General features: G+C 41.0%; 1 protein-coding gene across 19 annotated transcripts in view; it reads right to left on the reverse strand.

The window, feature by feature from the left end:
* Positions 1-18,110, reverse strand: part of DST (dystonin) — a 514,655-nt gene that overhangs the window by 240,674 nt on the left and 255,871 nt on the right. For 9 of the 19 annotated variants that reach the window (XM_055571788.1, XM_055571785.1, XM_055571787.1 and 6 more), the window contains 4 exons: positions 14,491-14,580; positions 13,861-13,959; positions 12,183-12,260; positions 9,897-9,989 (listed from right to left, as the gene is read on the reverse strand). In XM_055571788.1, coding sequence (XP_055427763.1) covers positions 9,897-9,989; positions 12,183-12,260; positions 13,861-13,959; positions 14,491-14,580 — 360 coding nt within the window. Of the gene's footprint in view, positions 1-3,229; positions 4,407-9,896; positions 9,990-12,182; positions 12,261-13,860; positions 13,960-14,490; positions 14,581-18,110 lie in introns of those variants that run through there. The other 10 variants (XM_055571805.1, XM_055571789.1, XM_055571799.1 and 7 more) reach the window with 3 other exon arrangements.

An 18,110-nucleotide genomic window follows, 5' to 3' on the forward strand; every position in this document is an offset into this window, starting at 1 on the left:
GAAGAAAAGTTCAAAGAATTGTACACTATTCCATTTGGATATTAACTCAAACATCACTGAGCCCAATCCTTACACATAACTGAGTGTAAAAATGGCTCAAATAGAGAAGCAATGAAAAAGATTTTGAAGGGACTATGTCTTGCAAACAAATGCTGGCTAACAGGACATTGTAGGGGCTGAGAGCTCTCACGTCCATCCAGTTCTGAAATGGAAAATGGAGAATCCAATACAAAATAAAGAGCCATGCACATTTCTAACCAAAGATAATTAAGCAGAGTCCACCTCCAAGGTTCTGGGAAGAACGCAGTGACAAAGAGCAGCAAGCTATTGGTTTGATTCTGTTTGCCACAGAACCATCTTTAAGTGGACCACAGCAAAGTGAGACGTCAAAATCCTCAGATAAAATAAGGACTGCTGCTGCTGCTGCTAAGTTGCTTCAGTTGTGTTCAAGTCTGTGCGGCCCAGTGGACGGCAGCCCACCAGGCTCCCCCGTCCCTAGGATTCTCCAGGCAAGAACGCTGGAGTGGGTTGCCATTTCCTTCTCCAATGCATGAAAGTGAAAAGTGAAAGTGAAGTCACTCAGTCGTGTCCGACTCTTAGCGACCCCATGGACTGCAGGCCCACCAGGCTGCCCCATCCATGGGATTTTACAGGCAAGAGCACTGGAGTGGGGTGCCATTGCCTTCTCCGATAAATAAGGACTAGCCCTCATTAAAAAGTCTACAAATAAACGCTGGAGACAGTGTGGAGAAAAGGGAGCCCTCCTACACTGTGGGTGGGAATGTAAATTGGTGCAGACACTATGGAGAACATGGAATGAAGGTTCCTTTAAAAACTAAATACAGAGCTACCATACGATCCAGGGATCCCAAGCCTGGGGATATATCCAGAGGAAACCATAATGCGGAAAGAAACATGCACCCCAGTGTTCACGGCAACACTGTTCACAACGGCCAAGACATGGGGACAACCTAAACACCCGCCAACAGGTGGATGGGTAAAGAGGATGTGTGAATACACACATATGTATATATGTAATATTGCTCACATAAAAAAGAGCAAAATAATGCCATTTGTAGCAACATGTGTGGACCTAGAGATTATTATATTAAGTGCAGTAAGTCAGACAAACTCATGATTGCACTTATATGTGGAATCTAAAAAAATTATACAAATGAATTTGTTTACAAAACAGAAACCGACTCAGATACTTTGACAACAAATTTATGGTTACCAAAGGGGAAAGGGAGGGGGGAGGATAAATTATGAACTGGGATTAACATATACACACTAATATACATATAACAGATAATTAACACGGACCTACTGTAGAGCACAGTGAACTCTACTCAATACTCTGTGAGACAGTGGAAGTGTCAGTCACTCAGTTGCGCGTGACTCTTTGCAACCCCAGGGGCTGCAGCCCGCCAGGCTCCTCTGTCCATGGGATTTCCCAGGCAAGAATACTGGAGTGGGTAGCCATTCCCTTCTCTAGAGGATCAATATTCTGTAATAACCTTAGGGAACCAGGTAAGAATACTGGAATGGGTAGCCATTCCCATCTCCAGGGGATCAATATTCTGTAATAACCTTAGGGAAAGAATCTGAAAAAGAATGGTTATAGGTATACGTATAACTGAACCACTTTGTTGCACACCTGAAATGAACATAACATTGTCAATCAACTACACTCCAGTATAAAATAAAAATTGTTTAAAAAGTGAAAAAATAAGACTATTTATTCCATTTGGCATTCCCATAGAAGATGTGAGCCTTTGTTAAGTACCTCCATATCACAACTATTTAACAAATCTGGTTGACAGGTTTATGACCTATTTTCACATGTATTTTCCATTGAAGTTTCAAAAATCATTAGCTACACAAAGTATAAAGAAGGGGTAAAATCCTTGGCATGAAGATAACACAAGGGGGGAGAAAAAGGCTTATGTACCACTTAAACAGATTTTAAGTTTGCACTCATCAAAACATGTAAGGCTTCCTTGAAGCCAAATTGTGCAAAAAAAAAAAAAAACAAAAACAAAAAAACAGATGGAAAACATATGTGAGCAAAGCCAAGTGGCTATATTCATAAACACACAGCAACCAAGCAGCTTTCTTTCACACTGACCTCCATCCATGTCAGACCTACACAGATAACGGACTAGACCGGATGCTTTCTTTTTCAATGTAACCACTGTAAAATGTAAACAGAAAGCATAACATAACACTGCCAAGGATGGGGGTGGATGCAAACAGGGAACCAGCTTCGGGAGGGCCAACGAAAGCCAATGACGACCACACACACTGGCCCGAACAGAGCTGCATCTGGTCTCTGGGCAAAGAATCTCTACCCAACAACACAAGGACTTTGCCACGAATGTTTCATATCACATTTCCCTCTTATTTCTGGACTTTTTTCTTAAAAGGCAAAGCCATCAACTTAAAGAAAAACTCATCAACTTCAACTACTAACATGTACAGGACACTGCTTGGGTGATGGGCTTCTCAGCAAGTATATCAATATTTTGCATTTTAAAGACAAGTAAAAATCCCAGAGAAGTAACTTTGTCTAATGCTAAATATCTGTGTTAGGAATAAAGATTGCAACTTCCTGGCAGTCTGAGTCATAAGCAAATTCCTATGACCCGCTGCCCAAGTGAGTTCTGATTTTAGAGTTGGCTGGGGAGGAACTCATGTATCAGAGAGAACAGATTTGGTCAGTTTCATCTGTGCCTGCTGCCCCCAACACACAAACACACATGGAATTGAAAGCAGTCATGTGAGCGTCCCTATGTATGGACACAGAGAACTGGAATTTGCCTTTTGTATCAGTAGTCAAACTTGTGGATCAGCAAGTCCATACAGACTGATGATCACTGCAGCGTCTCCTCCTTACATCTGTCTTGTCAAAATTGTCTTTTTTATTTAACTATTGTTTGCCAAGGCTATTCCATTGGAAAAAAGAGGAAACATTAACTACAGAAATTCAAAAGACGTGCCAAGTCTTCCAATAATAACAAAAATGTAAAGGGTTTGAAAATAAAGTCATGATTAAAGAATGCATCACAAAAAATAAAATCACAATCCAACCTAGTGAAATGCATCAAGAGCTTCCACAGAGATGACCATAAAGAGAGCACCTACGAAGGACAAGCTGCAGAACCTCCAGCAGCTGTGTGCACCTGGGGTCCTTATTTACACGGTGAACTCGGGATCCGGCTGCACTTACCTCCTTCGTGTCCTTGGAAGGGAAGGACATATTATCACAGAGGGAATGACATCTCTTTTTTCCAAACTGGAAACGGTGTGCTTCCTGAAGGCAAGATCTTTCCGTGTTTTGCTTTTCCTGAATACCGCTGTCATTTTTTGATGGATCTTCAGAAAACCCACCTTTTTCAAGTGATCTCTCTGTACCACAGTGAATGGAACTTAAGCTGGCTGCTTTTCGTGAAGAAAAGCCACCCGTTTTTCTCTGGAATGTTCTTTTTCTTGTGTTGACATCATCAAAGTGGTCCTTTCTCTTTGCATGGTAGGGGGTGCTGTCTTTTTCTGAAACCGTTTCCTCTGGTATGCTGACTCTGACTTGGGTTTCCTGATGTTGAGAAGGGCCTCCCGGGTGACGCTGACCGCTCGCTGTCTGGGGCTGGACCCCTGCCTGCAGAGTGAGGCCGGGGCTGGCCCCCAGCTGCTGCACCAGCCCCCGGGCCCAGGGGGCTGCCTGCCCTCCGGAGAGCGGGCGGGCGCTTCTCTTCCCTTCATCATCAAGCCGAGGCCCTCCTGACTCTGTGTCATCTGCTGCTTTCTTGGTCAGGTCCCGTCTAAAGTATTTTCTTCTTCCAGCAGAGTACTTTTCAAGTCTCAGAGGAGTTTTGGCAGGATCCAGATACTGTTCTTCTTTCTCGGCTCGGACACATCCACAGACATTCCCCATTTGATTTGCAGAAACTCACAGCTGCACAGAGTCCCTCATTTCAAAAGCCGGGGCTTCCTCAGATCTCCACGCAGCCTAACTCCTCAGACTTCGTGACCATCCTCTTCAGCGTGAGGCCATCTTGCTCATGAGAAAGGCACCCGCAAGAAACGCCGTGGCATCCTGCCCGGCCGGCCCCGGGTCTCATTAGACGCCGTGGCTTATTTCTGGCCAGCAATCCTCTTAGACAAACATTACTGCTCACTGTCAAATAACATGCTGATGAGCTTTCAAGGCAAACCCTTAGCCTTGGCTGTACAAAAACATTCTGACCCTCGCTTTCCTTTCGGTTTTCTGAAATGCAGTTACACGACCCATGTCTGCTCTAACCTTTGGAACGACTGGCGATGCAACAAATCTGAGCGCAAACAGAAAGCAAACACCAGTCAGGAGACGTTTAGCAAAGTGCCTTTCAAACTTAGTTCCAAAGTGCCTTTCAGATTTAGTTTCAGAAACTCCTGACTGTACAATTTTTTTACTTAAGAAACACAAACAAATGTTGGCACTTGCCCCAAAAACTAGGCTCAGAAACCTGTATAAACTGTATTAAGAATCATTTAAAAACAGCAACCACACACACACAAAAAAAGAACAAAAACAGGGTGATTCCACAGCTAAAGGAGAGATAAAACATGCTAAATTCCTAAAACACTCCAGTCAAATCATTTCTAAAATCAATCCCTTTAAATAGCTTGTCATATTTTTCATATGACAAATTTCCAAGCCATTTCTCTTTCTCTGATCATTAAGATTTTCATGAGTAGCTTGATAAATTTTATGATTTCAGGCTTGAAACACTTAGCCAAAAGAAACAACTGTGTGTTCTTACACATGAATTAAGGCAGTTGAACTTTACATGTAACTTTTATAGTTGTACCCTAGTTAAATATTATGCAGTTTTACCAGGGCTGTGCTGTATGAATGATAAATCAGAATGGAGCCTGATGACCCAAGGTGTGCCTCATTCTAAGACTGAGTCATTGATACGGTAAAATGAAAATTAGTATCATATGACTAATCTTACACAAAAGCTGAAATCAGCTGACTAATAAAAAAAATTGACAACTGACATTCTCTAGGTTGTCTTTAGACTGATCCAAAAATGGAACTCATATTTTTCTAAACAAAAATATTCAATTAAATAGTCAAGTTAGCAATGTACCTGATAATTGTCAGTAACAGACCTGCATGGTGAGGTTTTCCTTAATCATTTCAAGAGGAAATTAAACAATCTCTATCAGAAAAAAGAATTATATCCTAGAAGACAAGCTGGTAAAAATAAAGCTTCCTGCTGGTTTGCTTTTAATTTATTCTCAACATCTTCATTGGCACTGGGACATTTTTCAAGAGAACTCAGAAGTATAATGTCACTAACATGATAAAGGTACAACCACTGACTTGTACTTCCTTCCAGCCCCGCCAAACCCAGAAGCTGCCCGTCTTCAGGCCACTGCATGCTGCTGTCTCCCCCGGAAATGGCTCCACTTCAGTCTCTGCCTGGTTAGCTGGCATTCATCTTGCAAAGCCTGTCTACAACATCAGGGGCAATTTCCTTTATTCTCTAAGACCTTCCTAATCCTACCGAAACACACCCTCCTCTACATCCCTACTTTTATTTATACTGTGTGAGATTCAGCAGCCCAGATTATAGTCAGTATTACAAACATTCTCCCAATAGACAGAGCAACACTCTTCCATCATCTCCGCAAGACAGACTGGGATTTGGGACCCTTTGTTGCAATACTTGCACCTGAACAAACCTCACCTGAGCAACAAAATACAAAGAAACTATATGGGACCAGAACTGACTGCATGCACGCACAGTTGGGGCAAATTCTGGACAAAAGATACAAAGAGACCAAAAAACCCAACTGCCACTTCTGAAGAGCCCAGAGCAAAAGCAGAGGTCACGGGCAAAAGCAAGGTATTGCGCAGGCCCCTTGCACACACCACCACCAAAGGGGTGGGCACACCACCTGGCCCACGCCTCCAGCCAAGCCCCGGTCAGGACCCCACCCTGACCCCATGTGAGGAAGGCGCTCACCCCACCTTGGAGACTGAGCAGGGAACCTGTTCTCACTTCCCATGCTGCAGGCACAAGCCCCCAGAAAGCCCTGCCTGAATTTCTTATCTGGCCTCTCATCAACTGCTATTGATTAAGGAGGCCAAGAACCCTAGTCACAGAGTATCTCTGGACCTAGCATAGGGTAACTCACACAAGATTACTGTCCTGGCAACACTAACCTTCAGACTGCCCAACTATAACAGACAGTCACTTTGTGGTGTTCAAATAAATATTTTTAAATCAATCAATAAATTGGTCTTCTGAAATGACTTCCCTTATTTATGTAAAATATAGAGGAGAAAAAAGGCCCCGTCACATTGAGTGAGGACAATTACCACTGCTATAAATAGCCTTCTGTCTTGGCATAATAAGTAAAACCATTCTAATCTTAAATTATCATAGGACTAAAAGTATTTCTTTAAATAAAAAGGAACATTTCTGTTTTATACAAAACGCTAAAAATGTTCCATTTTAAATAAACCCTGGTCTAATTTTTAAATACTGATGATAATCTAACAGTCATATATCTTGTAATTCAGGTCCTAAAATACACTGGATTTCATAAAATATGCCACAGTATCATATTAGAAGCAAAACTCTTGGGAGTTTGGGATTAGCACATGCATTAACTATTATATATAGAATGGATAAACAAGGTCCTCCTGTATAGCACATGGAACCATACTCAGAATCCTGTGATTAAACCATAATGGAAAATACTCTGTGTGTGTGTGTGTGTGTGTGTGTGTGTGTGTGTGTAAAACTGAAACATTTGGGGTACAGCAGAAATTAACATGACATTACAAATCAACTGTATTTATATAAAAAATACATTAAAAAAAAAGAAACAAAATTTATGTTGGTATTTTTTTGGCTGATCCTCTTCTTTCCTCCAAAGACACTTAATATATAATTCTTTTTTGAATGACTCTTTGCTTTCCATTTCCTTCAACTTAGGGTCTAAACACAGTGCCTCTAATTTCCAACCAGTTACATTTCGGTCTGTTACTTTCTGGTTTCTGCTCTCGGGAACTTGAATGGACCTTCCCTAAAACTCCCGGGGTCTTCCCAGTCGAAACTACCAACTTGCACTCACTCTTAACTCTGTCAGACCCTCTGGGGGCATTCCACACTGCCCACCGTTCCCCTTCTACTTGAAATTCTCTTCCCCTGGTTTCGTCAATGCTACATTTTCTTGTAGCTACAACAAGAAACGAAGTCCATGTTTCCCTTATTAGGAGAATTCTGGTAAAACCAACTATAATCCGGGGTGACGAATCCTTCTCAATATAAATAAAGAGAAGGACGAGGGGGTGCTGCAAGACTGGGAAGGTGCTGGAGAGAAGGCAGGCGGTCACCGACGCGGCCAGCTGCGGGCCAGGCCCCGCGCTCCTCCTGTGTCGCCAGGTGGATGGTCTCCCCCAAACTTCCGTCCTCTCTCTCTGCTCTTCTCCACTGGCCCCTCTGAAGGCCCCCTCCTCTCTGACAGACTCAGGACCCTCGGCTTCTGGAGACCCCCAGGTTTATCGGCGGCACCTCTGACTCCCCGGCTCCGCTCCGCCCGCATCTCCAGCTGCTCGGCAGACAGAAGCCAGGGGACCCCACCACACATGTCAAGCCCACCAACGCTGTGGCCTTTTCCCCTCCCCTCATCTCACCTCCCCCAGCTGTCTGCCGGCTTTTTACCTCTGGCTTTAATGGCTCAGCGGCATCCTTAACCACCCCCTCCAAGTCCATCCTGTCTTCCTCCAAAACACCACCCTGGATTCACCTTTTCTTCCGCACCTGAGTCCTGGCCTTCAACACCCCGTTCTGAGGGCAGCACCTCCACCTCTCCTCTCATCTCCTTGACTGTGGCCTGTGGTCATTTGTTTATTTTACTAGAGTCCATATAGAGTTCTAAAACATCATTTTTCAGGCGCAGGATGGTTGGGTGACTGGTTCAATGTCTTCACGGCCACAGATGAAAGAACTGACAATGACATTCCCTGCAGAGCCTGGGTGCTCCCCAACTCTGACATTCAAATTCCAGACACAGCCTGTATCATCAGTTGTCGGTAACAATGGGACTGTTTCTAAAGGTCTCCTGCAGTTTCAACCCTAAAAGTTCTGGATCCCTGGGAAAGTTGCTGAGCAACTCCACGTGAATTCTGCTTTTTGGCCCATTCTAGTTGTACTTCACCTGTTCTGGTAACAAGGTTTCAGGTCTGGAGCCAGGCCCCAAACCCTGCCTTGCTCGGTATCCTATGTCCCCTAAGGATGGGGCCTCTAGTGATGAGGGTCCCTGACTCCAGGTCCCAGTCATCAAGCCCGCTGAACGGACATTCACCTAATATATCTGTATTAGCTGCTGTATCGGCTGGCTGGCTAACACCCGGTTACCTGGTCTCCTGGTCCCTTAGTCCTCTCCTCTGACGTTCTAGTGCCTACCCAAGTCCTGGAACCTGTAAGATTCTACTTCCTATAGCTGTCCATATATGCCAGATTTAGCCTGTTCCCAAATGAGCCCCAGGTACATTATTTCCACCATTCCCCTATAAACCCTGTATCCCACTCAAATTTTTTAAATATTAGAAATAAGTCTTCTTTCTCCCAAGATGTGGTCAAAACCACAGCTCCTCTCTGAAGCTGGCAAGCCGTGTCTTCCTCGTCCAAGGCCCGCCACACAGCCATCAATCAGTGGACGTGTCGTGTGCCCACCAATACAACACTCCATGGTCACCCAAGGGATTGATAAACCAAAGCAAGCACCAAAAGTAGGACTCACTTTAAATCAAATGAAGATTATTTTTTTTAATGCATCATTTTACAAAAACCAAAGGATCAAAAGCAGCCTTTTATTGGCAATTAGATAATAATTCATAGTAATAAATTTGCCTTTGCTGCTGCTACTGCTAAGTCGCTTCAGTCATGTCCGACTCTGTGCGACCCCATAGACGGCACCCCACCAGGCTCCCCCCGTCCCTGGGATTTTACGCTCTTAAATCCCGTTTGAGAAAGCACAAGGCCACAGGAAACACGGATGGCTCGAATGCAGGGAATCTCTCTGTGAGAACGACACCGCCACCTAGTGTCTACAACACCAGGAGAAAGCGGCATGTTCAGAAACGGCAGTATCAAGGAAATCCACTCCAGGTCAGGACTGAGTCACAATATTTTTATGCATCTAAGTCAGGTAACGTTGGCCAATAAACAAAAAAAAAAATGTCTACATTCACTAAAAGGAATCTCTGTCTTTCAACTCTTGAGATTACAAGCACTGTTCTAAGCTTTTCAACAACAGGAAAAAGGGTGCCAAGTCCATAAGCAGCATGTTTCTGAGGGGAACAATACAAATATATTGTTTAGGAAACAAAGTCCGAATATCATATCATTTATATACAGCATCTTTAAAAAAAAAAAACTGATACAAATGAGCTTATTTATGAAACAGAATCAGATGCACAGACTTCAAACACAAATTTATGGTTACCAAAGGGGAAAGGGTGGGGACAGATAAATTAGGAGTCTGGGATTAATAGATACATACTACCAAACATAAAATAAATAATAAGCAAGGACCTACTGTAGAGCACAGGAAACTCTAATCAAAATTCTGTAATAATCTATATGAGAAAACAATCTGAAAAAGAATGGATATATGTACATGCCTATGAATCAATCTGCTGTACTCCTGAAACTAACACAACATTGTAAATTAACTATACATCAATATAAAATAAAAACTAAATTAAAAGAGAAACAAAGTCTGAAATTTATTTCCCCCTGTTGGATGTGAATGCATAATTCACCCTTCACCTGAACCACTTGAAAACCAGCAATGAGGTTAAAAGAAATGACAATAAAGAAAACTGGGCTTACCTGAAAGTGCAAAATTATCGTCCATATTAATCCCAAAGTCAATTTGGGATTTCCATCTGTTATGTCATCATTTCTAATATTCACTAATTTCACCTGTTTTGTGTATGAAAAGAGAAAACAAAATGCTTTTCAAGCAGCACATGAGTTATTTTTACTTACATAAATGATTCTAAATTACAGATATAAAAGAAGCCTGAATAATTTTAATACCAATAATCCCTTAAAATACTGTTTTACCCCTAACCCCACTCATCTTAGGCTGCAAATTACAGAGGAACAACAAAGCCAAAATGTTTATTTTCTACAGCAAGCACTAAAAGTACACTTGTCAAAACAAAATCACAGTTCAAGTAAGAAGTCCTAAATACTTAAGTTTTTAAACTAGAAATAATATTGTCTTTTGAAAATAAGTGTTATTTTATAATTAAGTAGGAAACTATTCTGAACCATCAAATAATTTTAACAATTTTATCACACTTCTATCACAAAGAGTGTAAAAAAGAAATCTAACATTATTATTCCATTTGTCTACCATAGACTGCTACCAGGATAAGGAACTATATAAATCACTGGACATTTAGCAGACTGTTCAAAACTTTAAAAATAATATGCCACTAATAACCAGATTTAAAGCTCATCAACTGTCAAATTATGCATTCAGATAAATTAATGCAATAATGATAACTAACACTTCCTGGAAAAATAATTAAATATCATGAATGATACCTAACATTTTACTTCCTGGACAAATCACTACCAAAAATATTTCGACAAGGAGACATAATTAACCATTACTCTTCTGGAAACTTCCACTAGAATTAAGACTAGTAAGGCAAATACCAATAACACTTAAAATATAACCACTGAGTATTTGCTGCTGCTGCTAAGTCACATCAGTCATGTCCGACTCTGTGCGACCCCATAGACGGCAGCCCACGACTCCCCTATCCCTGGGATTCTCCAGGCAAGAACACTGGAGTGGGTTGCCATTTCCTTCTCCAATGCATGAAAGGGAAAAGTGAAAGTGAAGTTGCTCAGTCATGTCTGACTCTTAGCGACCCCATGGACTGCAGCCTATCAGGCTCCTCCGTCCATGGGATTTTCCAGGCAAGACTGGAGTGGGCTGCCACTGCCTTCTCCGAGTATTTGCTAGAATTTACTAACTAAATTTAGTAACTAAAAGCACTATGATGTTCATAATAAACCAACTGAAGGACTAACAACAGTGTTTCTTTCTCTTCCTTACCCTCTCTTCTCTTTTTTCCCTCTCCATAAAAAAGCAAAATTGTTGCCACCTCTGATTTCTCAGTTTTCAGTCGCTTTCAATTCTCCTGAGTTTCACTGCCTCTTCCTTTTTTCTACTAACTGAAAGCTACCAATTACTTGGCTTATACCATTTTAATCACAGTAATACCCAATCAAGATCAAATCCAATTCGGTGTTCATTTTTCTCCCATGATTTCCTCTGAAACCTTAAGCGAGTTGGGGACTGTTTTCAGAATTGTTTTATTTTTAACCATTTCTAAATCAACCAGTTGTACCTGCTTTTAAAATATGAACTACTGCCTCCTCACTACTACATTTTAAAAATAAACATATGCAAAGTTTTTTTAAAATATTATATAAACTATCTTTTATAAAAATAAGGCACTTTTGTAAAGTGAGTATAAAAAATATTCTCTCCCCACTACTAATAACTGTTCTTTGACATTCTTAACATTCTGTTGCTACTAAAATGTCGCTAACTTCCCAGGCAAAAGCATTCCAATTCTAATAGAAGGAAAATCAGTAGCTGTTATTCAGATGCTAATGTAGCCACTTATAATTCCTCTGGGCTTACACCTACGATTCATTTTCTTTTCTTTGGAACAAACGTTTTAAAATATCAGTCTCACAAAAGCACAAGTTTAATGCTTATGAAAGTGAAGTCACTCAGTTGTGTCCAACTCTTTGCAACCCCATGGACTGTAGCCCGCCAAGCTCCTCCAACCATGGGATTTTCCAGGCAAGAATACTGGAGTGGGTTGTCATTCCCCTCTCCAGGGGATCTTCCCGATCCAGGGATCGAACCCAGGTCTCTGCATGGTAGGCAGACTCTTGACCCTCTGAGCCACCAGAGAACCTCTGTTAATGATTATTAAATCATTATCAAATCATATTAAATGTTAATGATTAACTCAAAGTCAAATTTAACCTGTGCATTCCCTGTCATGGTCCTATGCAGATTTATTCAGTCACACATGTGTTGTATTATATGATTACAGCTTTGAAATTCAAACATCATACCTGGCGTCTTTTCAAATAGTCAAGTGCAATTTGTACATTCTGGAGTCTGTGAAAACGCATCCGACCCTTCTCTCTGGGCTAAGAAGAGAAAAATGCAGGGTATAAAAAACATTATATTTTCTGACACCATTGACCATGCTAAATATACTGAATATACTATATAAATACACTGTATGCTCGTCATACTGTCAAAAATTTACTGTTTGGGGAAACCCATTAAATTTTTAATGATATTTTAATTTTTTTGAATTACCTGAGATTCAATGTAAACTAGGGATTTTTCTGAATATGTTTTATTTAAATAGATCCTTTACTACCAATATTTTATTTAAACAAACGGAAAAGAGAAAGTATCACAGAATATACAGACATTTCATATTCACTAAACTACAAGTCTAGCCTACAATTATTTAGCTACGGATGCACGCAAAGAATTAAATACCATTCCCCATTTGCCTTCTTAATAAACTCTAACTCAAGAGGGTTTTTTAATTATACATGTATGGCATGTTAATGAAAATGAGGTAAAGTAGCATGCAGTTAGTATAAAAACCACCAAGAAGGAGAAAGGCAGTAAAGGTTTACTTAGCCATGATACAGGAGAGAGAAAAGCAATTAAAGCCATGTAATATATTTCCTCTTTATTTTATTTTCGTTTTTGCACACAATTGGTTGGACTCTAATAGTCTGACACTGCCTGGGGATGGACGTGATGACGTGCTGTGTCAGGGAAACTGACAAACCATAATTCTTTTCCTTGATGCCGTTTTCCTTAAGAAATGTTACAAGTCAGCAGAAGGAAAACATAAGGAAACAGAGCTGAGAAAATGGTCAACAAAAATACAAAGGATGGAGGTGATAACTGACCACATAAAACCTTCCAAAGGGAAAAAAAGAAAACTGAGAGCTGAGCTGAAATGTAACTAAGTTGCTGAAGCCAAAGGCAGCGGAATTAAACAGATGGCGGACCCCAGACTGGGGAAATGACCCCATATAACAGGAGAAATAATGGTGATGAATCCCCACTGCATCCACAAAACACACGTTCCAGTGAAAGCAGGGGGCTCTGGGGATATGATGACCAAAGAAGCGCATCTGTCTTGCAGAGGTAGGCTCAGGTGACTGAGTGCCATGGGGGTGAAACAGCTCTGTCAGGAGCCTGGCATTTAAAACATCCTCCCCAAATAAAATGAGACAGATAAGGCAGGCAGAGAATGTCTATCTAATACCAACTGCCAATAGGCATGACTTAAAGCACAGTCTTAAATATAAAATAAATGTTCATACATTCCTTCCGATAAAGCAATGAGCAGTTATGTCTGAAATATGAATTTCAAAAGTGGAACTGATGTGCATAAAAATTAGCAGGCTGGTTGTAATTGTAAACCTTCACACTTATACAAAAGGAATATAAACTTCTTTAGCTCAGATGCCATCCTATAGTTTAAGCACATATGTTCAAATACCATGTAATGCATAGAGATACAGAAATAAATTTAAAGAGAAAATATGTCCTTTGTCCAGAATCTGTTGGTCCACACACATCCACCTCCCTGTGGGTCTTTGGGCCTTTGCACCATTTTCTAAACAGGAGCCAGAAGCCGTGGGTTACTCTACGGTGTTAGCGCTCACCGCACTGTACCGGCTAGGTTAGTCGAGTTACGGGGGCGACACCTACCCCCTTATCCTCATCCTCCACATCCTCATGCCGTTCATACTCGCATGCTTCTGAGGCACTCACCAACCGTAAGGTCTTCAAAAAATCTCGCTCCCTTGGCTAATGAATATAACAGACAGAAGACAGGACAGCAAATACACAAGACAGACCAGAAATGAAAAGAAGAGTATGAACAGAACATAATGAAGGAGACCGGGTAACCGAGAGGGGGAGGGATGTTCACAAAAAAGGAGATGACGCCTGTGGAGGGGGTTAGACCATCTATCAGAAAGCGGTGCTTATTTCCTTGCTATTGGTGAGTCTTTTAATAGGGGGTTATATTATGCATCCAAATTCTGCTAAGCATTAAAAAAAAAAAAACCCAAGGTAAAAAGAACAGCAGTAGTATTTTAATTACAGAACTGATTACATAAGCAAGGTCATCAAAGTGTTTCCATCTCCCAAATGCACACCATTTAAAGTCTGAAAATGCTTTAGAATCTAACCAGAACTCTTTTTTCAAGCAGAATTCATAGCAGCTCACAAGATGGATGCTGCAAAAATCTGAATAGTTTGTGCCGAAAACATACTAGGTCACACGCAAAAAGGACCACACGTTCCTCCAAATAAATCATGAAATTTAAAACTTACCAAGGTGTCTCCGGAAAGAACCTCCAAAAGAGAAATCAAATTGTGTCCGTCCCTCAAGTCTTCATAGAGATCGTTCACGTGTTTTCGAACCTATGCACAAAAACACAATTTAAAATATTTGGTTATAGAACTTGGATTATCCTTAACACCCGAACAAGAAAGTGGACGAGGAGAAAACATTCCCTGTGTGTTCGCTCATGCGGTGTTTTATACGGGCCCCGACCTGAATCACGATTCCTGAGACAGCAACCAGGGACACCTTAACAAGCTGAGTGTTTAGCCCCCCGGCCCCAAGTTGGTCTTCCTGATCTCTGCGTCCCAAAATTCAAGATGCCAGAGGCACGCCCTCCATATGTTAAAAACCCAGAGATGCAGCCTGGGTAAAAGGTCCATGAGACTCTAGGTACTACTTCTGAAAATTCCTGTGAGTCTATGATTATCTCAAAATTAAAAGTTTTTTTTAAATATATGTGAAGTTATAAGGCCTCTACTCAAGATTTCTCTGCACAGCATAAATCTTCCTGTGGTGAAGGGTTTTCTTTTCTTTTTGAATAGCTTCTTTTTAAATTTTCTATTGGACTACAGTTAATTTACAATGTTCTTCTTGATTCAGGTACACAGCAAAATGGTTCAGTTATATCGATTCTTTTTCAGTCTTTTCCCATACAGGTTATTGCAGAGTACTGAGTAGAGTTCCCTGTATGTCCTTGCTGATTATCTATTTTATATATAGTAGTGTGTGTATGTTAAACCCAACCAGTGAGTTATCCCTCCCGGGGGATAAATCACATAACCACACTCACAGTAACTGACAGTTAACAAGGATGGTTTAAGTTTGAGTTTATAGCTCAAACCACCAAAGACTTCCCCAAAGCTCTGCTTTTCCCACAGAGGGACACCCCTGGCACACGCAGTCAGTTTCTACCAGACAGACACGGTCAGAGCAGGTCGAGAGCGCGGCTGTCCCACGGCAGGCAGGCCCACCCCAACCTGCTCCCCTGGGCTGATGCTGGGCTGTGCTACTTCGCGAGCCGAGGACGGGGTCCACAAAGGCAGAGACCAGCATTCCCCACAGCACGTGGGCACGGGCCTGCAGGCCCCCTGTCTGCGTGGACACACACTCTGGAGGTTTACACGCAGGAGTCAAGCTTCTGTGCACGTGCAAAGTGTCATGTGACTAAACAGCAGAAAGAAACAAAAAGATCCAAAGTATGGTCAAAACTTTCTGACTCCAGAGCAACCAGCAAGAAAGGGCCTAATGTAAACTGGAAGCCAGCCTTTGATGGTTAAGATTTTCGGGTCTAAAAAAGCAGCTTGCTAAGTCGCTTCAGTCATGTCTGACTCTGTGCGACCCCATGGACTGCAGCCTACTAGGCTTCTCCATCCATGGGATTCTCCAGGCAAGAACACTGGAGTGGGTTGCCATTTCCTTCTCCAAAAGCAGTTTAAATACCACTAAATTTTGCTCTGCAGTGACCTAAATGGGAAGGAAATCCAAAAAAAAGAGGGGATACATGTATACATATTGCAGATTCACTTCACCGTAAAGCTGAAACTACCGGGACATTTTAACTAGTTGTTGTCATTCAGTCGCTCAGTCGTGTCCGACTCTGCGAACCCCATGGACTGTACCACGCCAGGCTTCCCTATCCTTCACTGTTCCCCGGAGTTTGCTCAAACTCATGTCCATTGAGTCAATACCCCAATTTTAAAATCTTTCAATTAAAAAAAAATTTAATACTACTAAATTTTATTATCTTAACTGACTACATGCTTTACAGTATGATTTACTGTCAGAAAATATTTGTAATTAGTGAAGGATAAAATTCCCTTAAGAGTTTCATATCAAACTTATCAGCTCCTATGACTAGTATTTGGGGACTTTCTGCCTAAGTCACAGTACTTTTTAATATTCAACTAACATTCATTTACCCATCTATGCATCATTAATGACAAATAATGTAAGCGTTACACTCAGGCCTAATAGCTCTAAGTAACTACTAATGCCAATAGAACCTATAAAATGACCAGCAAAACTGAAACAGTCAGATTATTTTTAAGCAAGTGTTCCCATTTTCACAAGTTGACATTTTTATTTTGATTTCCCAATACCCAAGGAATATCAGCTGACTCTTTGGTGTCACAAGATAATTATATAACAGTAAAAGCAAGCTTAAAAATACTTCATTTTTCTTAAAAAAAAAAAAAAAAAAAGGAGCACATCATAACACATTTCAGACAGTCCTATTTAGAAAAGCTATAAATACCTAAATAAGGTACAAAGAGAGTATTCCTTCCATTAAATATTTACCTTCTATTAAATAAATGGCATTAAATGACATTCCCCTGAAATACTCAATTACATTTCAGAGATGAGCCAATTTCCAAGGATCTTTTCAGGAAGAAATCTGTGATATACATAACACACACATGTGCAGACAAGCACACATGTGAAATGAATGCTAATACTCAATTTTCTACTCACATATCAGAGTCCTGTAAGAACTGACGTGGTCTCATTCCAAGCCATGAGCTTGAATGTAAGGCTAAGGGCCCACTTAAAAACAAGATGTCCATGGATGGACGAATGGATAAAGAAGACACATACAGTGGAATGTTACTCAGCCACTAAACAACAGAGACCTTGAGGGAATTAGACTAAGTGAAATAAGTCAGACAGAGAACAAATACTGTATGATTTCACTTATAAGTGGAATCTAAAAAACAACAAGTGAGCAAACAAAACAAAAATCATAGATACAGAGAACAGAATGGTGGTTGCCAAGGGTTGGGGCTCAGGAGTGGGTGAAACAGGCGAAGCAGATCACAAGAAACAAACTTTCAGTTATAAAATAAATAAGACATGGGGATGTAGTGTACAGCAGGGTGACTGCAGTCAATAGTGTTGTATCACATACTTGAAAGCTGCCAAGAAACCAAGTCCTGAAAGTTAACTTTGTCTGGAGATGAATGGTATTATAACTAGAATTTTTGATCATCTTGTAACATATACAAATATCAAATCATGATGTCATATACCTGAAACCAATATAATGTTATCTGTCAGTTATACTTCAATTAACAACAACAACAAAAAAAAACAAGGCAGAAGAGCTAAGCTTGTGAATTTCATGCATATGTGTACATCTAAATCAATATACTCCTCTGAGTATCTCCAGTGTAATCAGAGAGTAGACTAATTCTTGAGAGCCTGAGCAGGAACATGAGAGACCACAGTTATATAAACAATATTATGCATCTCTTGACCCTGAGGCAGCTGTCAAATCTCTCAAAATAGACAAGTCTATCATGCAGGTCTGACATCTTCAGAAGGGACAGTGGAAACAAGCACACAGTAAGGATGCCCCCGCCCTGGGCAGGCACGAACAATCAAAGCTAAGAAAGCCATGCGCTCTTGGTCCCCTGTGCCCACCCATGCCTGCCAGAGCCACACTTCAATCCAGATCCACTTCCTCTGTCTTTCTCACTCCAGGATGGTTAATGATGAGGTGTGATCAATAGCCAAGACATGGAAACAGCCTAAATGTCCATCGACAGATGAATGGAAAAAGATGTGGTACATATATATACAGAGGAATACTACTCAGCCATTAGCAAGA

The sequence above is a fragment of the Bubalus kerabau genome, chromosome 3 (genome assembly GCF_029407905.1).
Source record: "Bubalus kerabau isolate K-KA32 ecotype Philippines breed swamp buffalo chromosome 3, PCC_UOA_SB_1v2, whole genome shotgun sequence".
In the NCBI taxonomy this organism is placed as follows: Eukaryota; Metazoa; Chordata; class Mammalia; order Artiodactyla; family Bovidae; genus Bubalus; species Bubalus kerabau.